Source organism: Copadichromis virginalis, linkage group LG3 (genome assembly GCF_057382275.1).
Source record: "Copadichromis virginalis isolate Kocher_CV1m ecotype Utaka linkage group LG3, C_Virginalis_male_GT1.1, whole genome shotgun sequence".
Taxonomy (NCBI): domain Eukaryota; kingdom Metazoa; phylum Chordata; class Actinopteri; order Cichliformes; family Cichlidae; genus Copadichromis; species Copadichromis virginalis.
In genome coordinates, this window is record NC_140620.1 from 7,791,406 (window position 1) to 7,804,563 (window position 13,158).

Genomic DNA, 13,158 nt, shown 5'->3' on the forward strand with positions numbered 1-13,158 from the left:
TAAGACACTTTATTAACAAACATTAGCTTACAAGGCTCGCTGTCACGATGCTGTCCTAGTTAAAGAGCAGCTCAGTAAAATATTTAAACAACCATTTTGACCAGCCACTTGGGGAGGGAACCTACACGGGGGAGTGCCCAAGGGTGCCACCAATTACTCACCCGTGCAGTCTCTCTGCAACTTAAACTCCTATTAAAAGCATGATTAAAGTACAACAGTTAACACTAAAACACCATAAAACACAAAGAACCAGTCTATGCCAGTCAACACAACCACAACAAAGCAACAACAAGGCTACAACAAGACAGCAGCAGTGCGTAGGCCTGTAACAAGAGAAAGAAAGCAGTGATCCAGGGCCCACCCTGCTATAAGCCAAATTCCAGACAATCTATAACAGTGGTCCCCAACCCCCCAGGCATCGGACCGGTACCGGTCCGTGAGTCGTTTGGTACCGGGCCGCGAGAGTTGAGGCTCAGGTGTGAAATGTATAGTTTTCAGGGTTTTTATCGGTTTTCAGCGTTATTTTGTTATCGTTTTTATCGTTTACTCGGTTTTCCTTGGTCTTTTCACTGTGTTATGAATAAATTTTCTGTTTTTCGGTACCGGTACTAGTTTTATTTTGTTGTATTTATCCGCGACACCTTAAAGGCCGGTCCGTGCAAACCAGCTTCTGGTTAACAGCTAAGGGAAGGGTGACTGTTCATGCTGCAATCAGACACCATGCGTGAACCTAACACCTCCTATCAAGTCTAACCCACTCATACCTGTTATTAACCTCTGTCTCTCTTCCACAGCATGTCTTTGTCCTGTCTTCCTTCTCTCACCCCAACCGGTGGCAGCAGATGGCCCGCCCCTCCCTGAGCCTGGTTCTGTTGGAGGTTTCTTCCTGTTAAAAGGGAGTTTTTCCTTCCCACTGTCACCAGTGTGCTTGCTCATAGGGGGTCACATGATTGTTGGGTTTTTCTCTGTATGTATTATTGTAGGGTCTACCAAATTGCCTTGAGGTGACTGTTGTTGGGATTTGGTGCTGTATAAATAAAACTGAATTGAAAAAATGACTTCTCGTAGCCTCTTATAGTGTGAGATGCTTAGGTCAAAGATATATCCAAACAGAGATATAGCCTGACTGCTCTTGAATACTGGAATATTGTGGAGTACTGTACATGTGTACCAGCAGATAAAAAGTTTCCTCTACCTGTAGTGACTAAATCCATTATTTTGACACTGTGGTTTCTAATTGTTTGGTAGTAGTTTTAACGTTCACTCAATCAAAGTTCACCATGCCGATCTTTGTTTCCATTCATATTCATGAGTCATTTATTTCATTTGCATTGTCTGGTTTTCTTGCCATTTCCATTTATAAAACGCAACAGGTAACTTGATTAAGCACAGGAGAAAACCATTTCTCATCAGCAACACCTGAACAGAATTACCCATGACCTTAAATAACCCTGTACCCGCTTCTGCCATAACCAGTACATAAAATGAAAAACAACCCTCTAGTGGTGATAAAGATAGGGAAACACTACCTCTGTGTGAACCTCTTTGCTCCACTGTTTGACAGTCAAAAGAGGCACGATCCCAAAGGTGTCAGACTGCTTACCCATAAAATGTTTTAGAGTCCATCACTCATGGGTTAAACAGAAAGAAAAACCTAAAAATGGCTAACCATGCACTGTTACAAAGGTTGTTATATGTCAGTATAATCATAAAAAGCAGTTTGTAGAATTACCCATAATGGTAATATATGTCCATATTTTTTTCTAGACATTTACCGTATTTTGTTCCTCAGGAGCCCTGGAAGCTGAAGGCTCTGCCTTCCATTCAACTTTTCCAACTTTGTTTTATTGATTTCAACCATGACATACAAAGTCAGCAACAGCAAAGTCGATTTTGATTTCAGAACAATTGTATGTCCATTACACCCTCCCAAATTCTCCCCCTTCCAGGTCCACCCTAGACAAGACACCGCAGAGATCCAGTCTCTGCACATAAAAAATACCTCAAGACCCATACACATAACAAGCATAACAAAAAAAGAAAAAACCCACCAACAACAAAACGAAAGGAAAAAACCCCCAAAAGAGAACAAAACAAAAGCTTTATAACGTAGCCTCACTCAGTTCACTTCAGTCTCAGGAAGTACAGTAATGGTGACAACCAGTAAAAGAAATGATTTCCAGGTTTTGTTAAATTTCCTAATAGAACTTCCATTCAACTTTTAAATACCCTTTGAGCCACAAGTAAACCAGCAGTCTTTGTCAAAGGGTGTGACACTGGCGACATGTTTTACCATCAAGCACAAAATTGCTGTACTCAAAGAGACCTTGTCTAATCTTGTCCTTGTCTAATCAACGCGATAACACTGATATGGCCGTTGTTAGCAAAAGTTAAAGTGCCACCTAGTGGCAACTGGAAATGTCACGTTTGAATTTTTAATGCACTGCTCCTCACATGTTGATCCCATCCACCTGAAATCTAGTGTGGGTACATATCAGACGCTTCATTGTGAAAATTGTGAGATTTCACTGAAAGGCATGCCGAGTTACCAGGGAGCAGGAAGTAGCTTTAGAGGGGCTTGGAAAGCTCAAAAACTCATGAATCTTAGCATACTCCTCTAATGTGCAGCTTTCCACTTCTGTAGCTGTTATTAGAGCACGAATCTTAACAGTGATTTTTGCACATCAGGTCATCTTGCATATTAAGCTCATGGCTCCTTTGCATTTTGTTTTCTTTCTGTCAACCCTTAACCTATCCGGCATTTGTGTGTGGCAGCAAAGAGAAATGCTTTTTCTTCTTGTACATATGACAATAAACGCTTTGAATATTGAATCTAAAGACCTTGATTATGCTAAACTGAGAAGCTTTTGGGGTTTCGTGAAACGGCGTGGTCATGACAGCATGCCGAGTTTCGATCATTCACCATGAAGCATGAAATGCTGTAGCTCATTGACTAGCCTCTATCAAGCTTGACAGGCATGGTGACAGTCCCACCCCGAACAGATTGATATGCTATTTGTCAGCAGTAGTTAGAGTGCCACCTAGTGGGAAAAGAAAATATGCAAATAGGTATAATTATCAATCTTAATGAAAATTTACTTTGCAGTTCCACACACGATATGCATCAGTGTGACATTTTGGTCAATTGTTATCCTCCATTGCCACCTAGTGGGCTTAGAAGGTGCTCAGCAGGGCTCGACCGCATCGGGGTGCAGCTCTCGCATGGCTGCCTGCAGTGCCCCACTTGATTACTTGCTGTTTCTCCCCGATGCTACTAAATAACAATATATTAAGTTTATATTAACTTGTAATACATTTCATTATGATATTGTGACTAATATAGACAACTTTTAAATAAATATTTTCTTTTCATATCAGGCGTGTATAGGCCTTCCATCCATTTTCTTCCATGTATCCTAACTAATGGTTGAAAACTCATTTAAAGCCGATCTTCAGCGAATTCAAGTTCTAGTTAGCTCTCTCCAGAAGTCGGTGACCAGGTTAGCGCCCCATCTCCGTACATCCCTGGCTCAGTTTGAATACGTCTTTATCATAAGTCCTCCTCATGTTTACTAGAGTTCCTCTTGACTCAGCGCTATATTAAGGATTGACACGTTTGGGTCCGGCCGGTCTTCACAAAGTTTCGTTTTAAAAATTTTCCGGGTAAGTCTACATCTTTAACGCAAAAATAGCACGGCTGCGGAGTAGGTGGCGCCGTGGCTTAGTTGGTTAAAGCGCCTGTCTAGTAAACAGGAGATCCTGGGTTCGAATCCCAGCGGTGCCTTTTTATGGAAACACATAATTTACTGCCAATTGTTAGAATAATTGTGAAGTACTTTTAATATCCGTATAACATAGACTATCGGACTGACATTTAATCAATGACTCAAATGGGCTCATAGTCTTTTTTCGTTTTAGATAGCGTAATATTTTTATTTCATAGATAACCATCTTTAGATTCCAAGAATAGAGTCAGTAAATTTACATTTTTCTATGAATAAAAGTAGTGAAAGGAAAGCACACGCTGCGAGCAGGGTTCGAACCTGCGCGGGAAGATCCCATTGGATTTCAAGTCCAACGCCTTAACCACTCGGCCATCGCAGCTAAGCCACTACATGGTGGGTATTGTTTTGATAAGTGAGTAAGTCGTATAAGTCGAATAAGTGGGAAAAAAGTGGGCATGTGTTTTGTTTTTCCTTTTCCAGAATTCTGAGAAAAATGTCAGAAGACTTTAGTATCACACATTAATCTCAGAATTCTGACTTTAATCTCAGAATTCTGGAAAAGAAAAAAAAAAGATGTGCCCACCCTCACTAATTATGTTTCTGATTGAGGCAGTATCACTTATAATGGAGATGTCAGGAATAGACACGGTTGTGGCACTGATTCACTCTTTAGCACTATGGTCACCCCGGTGTGTTGGCCAGAACACCACTTAAGGCCAAGTTGTCCCAGAGTATAGAAGAAGGAGCTTGAGGTTTGGTTTGAGGCACTTTATTCTCAAAGCTCAGTTCCTGTGGCTGTAATCACACGGGTGTGTGTGTGATTTTTTATCATTCACGCACACATCACATCCCACAGGAATCAGTGCATCCCCACCGGACTAACACCGCTCGTCCGACACTAAAACTGCCCACCTTACTAACTGGATGATGTCACCAGACGGTGGGCTGGCTCAAACTGACAGAAGAAGAAGGATTTTCTCCTTCCAAATCGAGTTAAAACTGAGGTTATTGTACTCTGCCGTAGATGTGCCTTAAAAATGTGAAAGCTTAACTTTATCTTATCTTATATCTCAGAAATGTGGTATGAAACCAGATACTTGTCTTCCAGTAACATTGAGAGGAATCGAGGAGTTGTTATTGACTAGAATATGTCCTTCAAACCACAGATTAAAAAAAAATTCTGTGTAGTGTTTTGAAAAAAGTTTTTTAAAACTGCAATTTGAGTGTAAAGCAGGACTTGTGCTTGTAGTTTAGCAGGATTGGTTCTGGGGGTTGGTGGATCAGTTACATGTTGTAGTCATTGTGTCTGAAGTACAAGTAATTGTGTGTAAACAATTGGGGGAAACTGTAACAGGCTGTACTAAAAACTCCCTGAAAAGCCTTCAGTTAATCCAAAATGCTGCAGCAAGAGTCCCGACAGGGACTAGAAAGAGAGAGCAGATTTCTCCTGTATTGGCTTCCCTTTGTTGGCTTCCTGTTAAATCCAGAACCAAATTTAAAATCGTTCTTCTCACACACGAGGTCTTGAATAGCCCCATCTTATCTTAAAGGCCTCATATAGAGCACTTTGCACTCCATCCACATGTCAAAGGAAAAGTGTTTCGTTGTTGCTACCCTACTGTATGTGTTGTTAATTTCATTTACACATAAGCAGCTGAAACTGATTAACAACCCTGTCTGCTACTTCACTGACCAGACCAAGAACCCAGAACTTGAACTGACTTGATGCCATACTGTCATTACAAAGTGTTGCTTTAATCTTTTGAGCAGTATAGTATCTAAAACTTGTCACTTGTTTAAGACCGACAGGCAATTATTCATTGTCACATCTACACTTACAGCTTATTTAGAATAACCACCTAACCAAAGAAGCATATAGATCACGCTCCACAGAAAGGGCACAGCTACTTTAGAACAGAATATTTCTGCATTCAGGCGACTCACTACCACAGCACCCAGATCTCATGTGAAACACTTGGTTCTTACTTGGTGTAAAAAAATTTAACTTCTGGTTGCAGTGTGTGATTTTAAACCACACCCCTGAGAAACACACTATGGTCACAATGGCAACCAACACAAAGGTCCTTACTTTGAACGACTTCACTCACGTCTCAGTATCTTTATTGGACTAGAACTTTCATGCACACCCATAGCTGATTCATGTTGATGATTTTATATTTTAATGATTCAAGCTAAGCCACCATCCACAGATCATCTGTGTTTAAAGGTTATTTTTCTATATGATGCGTTCACAAGTAAACATAGAAGCTTGTCCGTTGATTTTAAAAAGATCTCATTTGAAAACGACGTACAGAGCTATTATTAAATTAGGTTTATATGCTGTCCAGTACAATGGATGCAATGTTTTACTTGTAAGATTCACTGCAAGGTAGAAAACTTATGTAACACTTTTTAGGGCATAGTGTGATAGCTCTGCATTCATCAAACCAGCAGGAAACTCAAGTCAGAGCTGAATCAGTTTAAAACAAGGATGTTACCTCAATTTTAACATTTTATACCTAATTCGGAATTATTATTATAATGTTGCTGCTGAGCATGTTTGCTATTTGCCTCATTTAATTTATCTTATTTCATAATTTATTCAAGAAATATCAGGAAAATGTTTTGTCTATGTGGGTCATAAAAGCCCAAACCCATTTTCACTGTCAGGAAAACGATGGGAGAGTCCCTGTTGAAACTTTAACAGGAACTTTCTTCCGTGTGTAAAAGGACAGTGACACCTGTATCACCTTGGGTTCTTATGGGTTTAGAACTAAGGAAACAAGGAAGTAGTCCGGGGACCAAGATATAAGAAAAGATAAAGATAATGTTCTGGACATTAACATAGTGCAGTAATATGAGAGAGAATCAGCTGCATCTACGATGACATTCAAGCTCCTGTATCATTTTGTGCATCGTCCTGTATCTTTATTGTTTAATCTCTTCTGTCCAATTCTTGTCATTGACATGAAATATGAGAGCTAGTATTCTGAATTGTTGAGATAAAGTCATTGCTAAGTTGATTGTTTCTGGGTGTGGCCATCATATTTTATTTTATACGTGTTTTATTACAAATTTCTCTTTGGTTTTTCCCTACTCTCAGATCTCTGATATGATACCACACAAATTCTCAAAAAAGATGATTAGATGATTCTTCATATCAGAAATGTCATTTAGGTTGTCATCTAATGTTGTGTCCACTCTTAATAATTTTAAGTGGAGCATGGGATTCAATTTTCCATAACTAAAACCAGCAGAACTTCGAGACTTATTTATGCAATCGTGCCAAAGGACTGTTTTTCTAGAGCTTTTAAAGTGAAGGGCCACCACCGCTACCTAAAAACCTTTGCAAAAACTTAATGAGCTTAATTGTGAAAGCAGAAAGAGTGTCTGTCTTCAAATCTGAACTGAGATGAGATGATGATGAGATGAGAGCCTTTATTTGTCAGTTGCAGGTCTTTTACCCACAACCGAGATGACAGACCTTGCCGACCATACATACAATACACAAACATCACATTGGGGAGACGGGTCAGGCTAGGTAGCGAGGAAAAAAACATTGAAATGTGTAACACTGAAGGATAATAGAGGAATGCACAGGTATCAACACACCATAGCACAATAAACACAGACAGCAACATGGGAAAGAGTTCCAGTGTGTACATCTGATCTGGGGCCGCTGCAATCTTCGACTGCGCCTCCAACTGACCCGATGTCCACATCAGAGGGGAGGTAAGCGTTGGAGGTGGCGTTGGATCCGGGGTAGGGAGGGTGATGCGTCAGTGAGGGTTTATCAGTATCAGTATATCTATATGTGTGCGTGTCCATAGTTCAGCTGAGACAGTGTCCTTCGCCCTGCCAGGCTAAGTAAACAGTCTTCCAGCCAACCCAGGTGGCCTTGCATGGAATGGGAAGGAACAGACTCAACACAGTCGTTATCAGGGTGTTGATGTTCAGCTCCGGTCTTGCAGCTGGCGCCGAGAGGGTATCCGCATAAGTGATGGTATTTTTTACTTTAGTGCGAACAGCTCATATGAATTTCAAAGCAGTTCTACAGTCCAACACTGGTCTCTCAATCTCCCGTTGGAGAGCCGCGAGCTTCGCCATACTTGCGTTCTGTGATGTTGTCATTTCTTGTGCTCAAGGAGCCGATTTCTGAGAACTCACGGCAGTGTGCCTCCCCGAGATGTCATCCAATTTTGCGCCCAGAGATGTTATTCCGAGCGAGCCCTTCCGAGATGTATCCAGTCTGCAGTCAGAGGTCTTATTCTGAGTATTCACAGCAGCCGTAGCCTCTCCAAGATCTTATCCGTGCTGCGCTCAATGAGCCCATTTTGAGAAACTCACGCCTCTCCCATCGTTTCAATCCCAGCGGGCAGCCTTGTGGGGGTTTGAACAGCCGGTTCCGCTTCCTTAATTCTTCGATAAGTCAGGGCCAAGCCAGCTCCGATCAGCCAGAACCCTGTTACCATGGTTCCGAATAGGTAGCACTCAGGCTCACCCAAGCCCAAACTTCTCGTTGAGAAAGGGGTGTCAATTGCAATCCATAATTCCTCTTTTAGGTTTTAGAGAACAGACTGTGAGAGAATGTAAGCAGGGAAGATAAGGGAGAGGAGAAAAAGTGTGTCCGCCAAAGAAGAAAAGCTGGGAGCTTGTTTCACAGAAGGCGTCTGAAAACTGAAGGTTTTGCTTCCTTATCTACTTTTAAATACCTGAGGAGCAACAAGTAATTCTGAAATCTGAGAGAGAAGTGCTCTTTTGGTTCTTTAAGAGTTCTTTAAGATATGATGATAATACATGCATGAACTAGTTTTTCAGTGTCACTCTGAGACAGGGTCATTCTAGTTTTTCTGGTGTGAAACATTTCTAAGATACCTGAATGTAGAAGTAGTGTGTACTGTTCATGCTGATGCACAGATATAAAATGTAGGTATATCAGATAAAGAAAAGGAATAGGAAATGCTGATGTGAGGTTTCGTATTTGCTGCAGTATGAGCTGTCCTCACAACATGATTCCTTGAAGCTTACTGGTTGAGAGTCCATGCAGTAGTCGGTCCACATCGTGTTAACGGTCCATCCGTAAGTTGGTGGTAAAGAAGAACAAATATGTGAACGCAAGTGGCCTTCCTAGAATCACTGTCAATATACATTACAAGCTAAAAAGGTGTGTCCCTCTGATCAAAGTTTCATGTTTATTACACAATAAGCTTGATAATTTCTTAAGTTCTTTTTTATAATATGATGTTTGAGGAACATCCCCACCCTGCTCGTGAACTCCTGAGGTCAAAAGGCACACATGCACACACGTATCCAGTCACGCCTAACGGGACCACACCCTCTCCCTATCATTCACAGTTACTCATTTACTCATTTTGATACACAATATACAGCAGTTCAGCATCCACACCACCTACTCAATTTATCCATCCTGGTTTCCACCCAGCATGCCCCTGACTCATCCCCAGCCTATAAAAAGTCCTGTACTCTGTGTCTCTGTCTTCTTGCACTGGTATCTCAAAGTTAGCCATGGAAATATTAAAGTTTTTAATTTTCTTATTCTGGATGTGTGATTCCAGAGCAGGACAGTTACAGTACAGGTGAGTTCTTAATGCATAACAACTATATAATCAGTTAAGTTGCTAATTATTCATATAGCTGGATCCTTCTAATAAGTTATGACTTTATCGAGCAGGAACGCGTCGTTTCTTTTCTGGTTGTTCTCAATAGCTGCCTTCTTTAATAATTGCTTTAAGTGATCAGTAAGCCTAGAAAAGCACTATGCCACTATGACTCTTATGTATAAAAATGTAAGGCTTAAATCACAAATATATGTCATTATTAGACCTTTTTTTTTGTTAAGAATTGGGAATTTATTTAGTTATTTATTTCTACCTTTAACTTGACTTTCAGTTTCTTTGGATAACTAGGCCTTCTTTGGAATATGGAATGAGTAAAGTGCTTCTTAAATGGACAAAACGACGAGTTTCCTACTTCACAAATGACTGTCACGGCCCATCCATGTTCATGTGCTCATGTGTTTTTTGTAATTTGGCGAATTGTATCGCAGTAGTTGCACTTAATTAATTAACTCTAATGATGTAAGCCACCACATGAATAACAGAGACACAGAGAATTCTGTTTGAAGCACATTTACTTTATGCACTTTGGCCTGTCTTCCACCATCAATGTGTTCCTTGGAGAGTCTTTTTTCTTCTTTTCAATGTCCTGCGCAGTTTTAACCAGACTCTAACCTGCATCTTTCTCTTGTTTGCAGTGCGCAGAATGAGCAGACAGAAGATGGTATGTTGGTTTTTTTTATCATCTACGACATGTTCAAGACATATAAAGTGCACTTATGGGTAACATACTATCACAGAGATGTGACATTACTGCAACGCTGTATCCAACACAGTCCCTGTGTTGGATTTGAACCTTAACTCTTTACAGCTCCTTATCTTAAGTAATGATAATAATGTCCGGCCTAAACGTACAGAAAAATAAACAGTTGTCTCTCATTGTAGAATCAGTTTAATGTCTGTTACTGGGATGTTAACTGTCAGTAACGATTAGGCATAGCTTGAAACCTGACACTAATAAACAGATGCTTGTTTGCATTTAAACACTTGAACTACTCTATCATAGAGAATTCTTCATGAACATGTTTGGCCTTGTGTTCCGTCTGTAATGTGTTTCTACAGCCGTAGTGGTGACTTCATGCGACTTTAACCAAGACAGTGGCCCATTCTGCGATTTCATCCAGGATAACACAGACAGCAGTGACTGGACCCGGCACAGAGGTCCAACTCCCACAACTGACACTGGTCCCAGTGGAGACTACCCTGATGGAGGTTTGCATGCTTTATTAAAAACACGTTTATTCCGTACTATTGTCGTGATTGTACTGAATGGGATTAATTAAGAGTTCGAGGGTGTAAACAAATAAACATGTTTCGTCTGTGTCCTTCTTTCTGCAGAGGGATACTACATCTATCACGAGGGGGACAATGTGTCTAATGGACAGAAAGCTCGCTTGCTGAGCCCCCCCATCACCTCATCAGCCTCTGAGATCTGTGTTCAGTTCAACTACTACATGTACGGGATTGACAATACCAATAATTTGAGAATTCTGGCAAAATTACCCAGTAGTGAGGCAGAGGTGTGGAAGAGGACTGGAATCCAGAGTCCAAACTGGTTGAACGGCTCTGTTACCGTATTGAAAGCGAGCAGCCAGAGCATTACCGTGAGTGTTACCAGATCACTTTAACAACTTTAAACAGCATCAACAGTAGCAACAGGAGCTTGGGACTTTAGCTATGAAGTGAAGTCATTCAGACACTAAACTCTCATCAGACATTAGTAAGTGACATTAATAAGGTGAAGGAAGCTGCTTTAAACAGCTTTGCAAATATAGAAATCCTTCTGTATTATTATCCTCTAATTTTATTAAGGAACTAATTTAAAGTTTCATTTTGTCGCTGATAATTGAGAACAATTTTTCTACATGCCAAATGAATACACGCAATAAGCAATATTTAGCATTACAAAACAGATAGTCAAAGGTAATAATAGTCAACACACGTAAAGATTATTTTACAGCTGCTTTTATGTCTTTGTAATTGCAACAACAGCTGTAAAACAACCATTCAAAATGCTGAACGAGACAAGAACAGACAGATATGTGCTGAGGCCCATGATAACGCTCTGCTCTTTAAAACATGTTCATAAAGTTTCGGACTGTCACACCCTCAACAGTATTCTGAAGGAGTTGCTTAACGTCTAGTGTATCATATTTGATACATACAGTTTTTGGCACTTCCACATCATCAGTGTGAATTTTCCCCCTGAAAAACCTAAATAAATTGCACAATACCTTTTTTAGCAATTAAAAAAAACAGATAAGCAAATACAAATTAAATGTCATATACAGAAATTGAAATGTGATTTATTTTTTAAAAACTTAAACAAAAGGAGGTTAAATAAACACTATTTTCAAAGAATTACAATTTTCTGGCGATGATTTCATGATTCAGGCTTTAAAGGGTTAAAGTAACAGCTGTGCTGTTTCTTACATTTTTTGCACAGTGCTTATCATGTAACAGCTTACCCAGTGCTGTTCAGAACCACACTGTCTGTTATACGCTTCACTTTTGGTGAAGTGAAAGCTCAGGAGGAGGAATTTGAAACGAGTCAGGAAACTCAATAATTAAAGATTGTTTGCAGGTTATTATGTAAAATCAATATATAACACACACAGTGTGTTCTAGCAGACACTTCTGGTCATGTATGTGTGTCGGTTACATCGCAGTATTTAACAACATGAAATCAAAGTACTTACATGCAGGACTAAGGTCGTAGCTTTATGGTCTGAACTATGATACCTTTGTGTCTCATTAGTCTGATACTTCTTCACCTTTTCTAAGAATCCTTTGGTGCCTCTTCTGTCTGTCACACTTCTCATCTCTCACCTCTTTCTTCTCTTGTTCATAAGAGGCCAAATCCTTAAAAACGTTTTGTTTTCATGACTAAATGAAAAAGCTTCAAATATTTAAGAGTCCAGCCACTACCACATGTCAAAGACATGTCCTGTAACCAGTTTTTACTGTCTCAGTTTCTTTATTTTTGAAACACATCCTTATGAGTACATTAAAGTGTAACGGCAGAATGCTGCTGGAATGACACACAGCGGCGGCTTTCTCTGTGTGTCTATTTCTGGAGGAGTGGAATGATTCTTATCATCTTTCACATTTTATTGTTTGGCCAACTCGTCCACTTTGTCACGTGTAGACATGATTTTCTGCTTCCTAAAAGTTAGCTGTAAAAATATTTTCAGGGCCCAAACATCAATGTGCTGAAAAACTGATGAAGCACACAAAGTTATTCATCACTGACACTTGTACTGTTTATGTTGAGGTTGAGCTGACATGAAAACTTTTTGTTCACTTGCCCGCCAGACTTTTATTGGGCAACTAATCTCACTTGCAAATGTTTCCTTCCATCTCTAAAAGCATCAGAGCAATTGTCATTTTGATCAGAAAATGATGTTTAGATAAACTGACTATAGCTTTAAAAATTACTGTTAAAATATGATTGTTATTTATTATAAATTAATTAAAATTACTAGCAAATGGTGCAGATGGCCCCGCCCCTCCCTGAGCCTGGTTCTGCCGGAGGTTAAAAGGGAGTTTTTCCTTCCCACTGTCACCAAAAGTGCTTGCTCATAGGGGTCATATGATTGTTGGGTTTTTCTCTGAATGTATTATTGTAGCCTTACAATATAAAAGCGCCTTGAGGCGACTGTTGTTGTGATTTGGCGCTGTATAAATAAACTGAATTGAATTGAATTGGATTACTTGGGTATCTGGAATAAAAGAAAATAAACCCTTAAGTCTTTTACACCCCCCCAGTTTGTTTCTGCTCCTACCGCTTAGATGGA

General features: G+C 40.0%; 1 protein-coding gene and 2 non-coding genes across 3 annotated transcripts in view; 2 read left to right on the forward strand and 1 right to left on the reverse strand.

The window, feature by feature from the left end:
- Positions 1–3,710: 3,710 nt before the first annotated feature.
- Positions 3,711–3,784, forward strand: trnat-agu (transfer RNA threonine (anticodon AGU)). The gene has a single exon. It is a non-coding gene; the product is annotated as a tRNA-Thr (tRNA).
- A 238-nt stretch (positions 3,785–4,022) lies between these two features.
- Positions 4,023–4,104, reverse strand: trnas-uga (transfer RNA serine (anticodon UGA)). The gene has a single exon. It is a non-coding gene; the product is annotated as a tRNA-Ser (tRNA).
- A 5,976-nt stretch (positions 4,105–10,080) lies between these two features.
- The window catches only part of zanl (zonadhesin, like), a 64,278-nt gene continuing 61,200 nt past the window's right edge, over positions 10,081–13,158 (forward strand). Inside the window, exons 1-3 of the mRNA XM_085436631.1 lie at positions 10,081–10,084; positions 10,424–10,573; positions 10,700–10,965. Coding sequence (XP_085292757.1) covers positions 10,081–10,084; positions 10,424–10,573; positions 10,700–10,965 — 420 coding nt within the window. The remainder of the gene's footprint in view (positions 10,085–10,423; positions 10,574–10,699; positions 10,966–13,158) is intronic.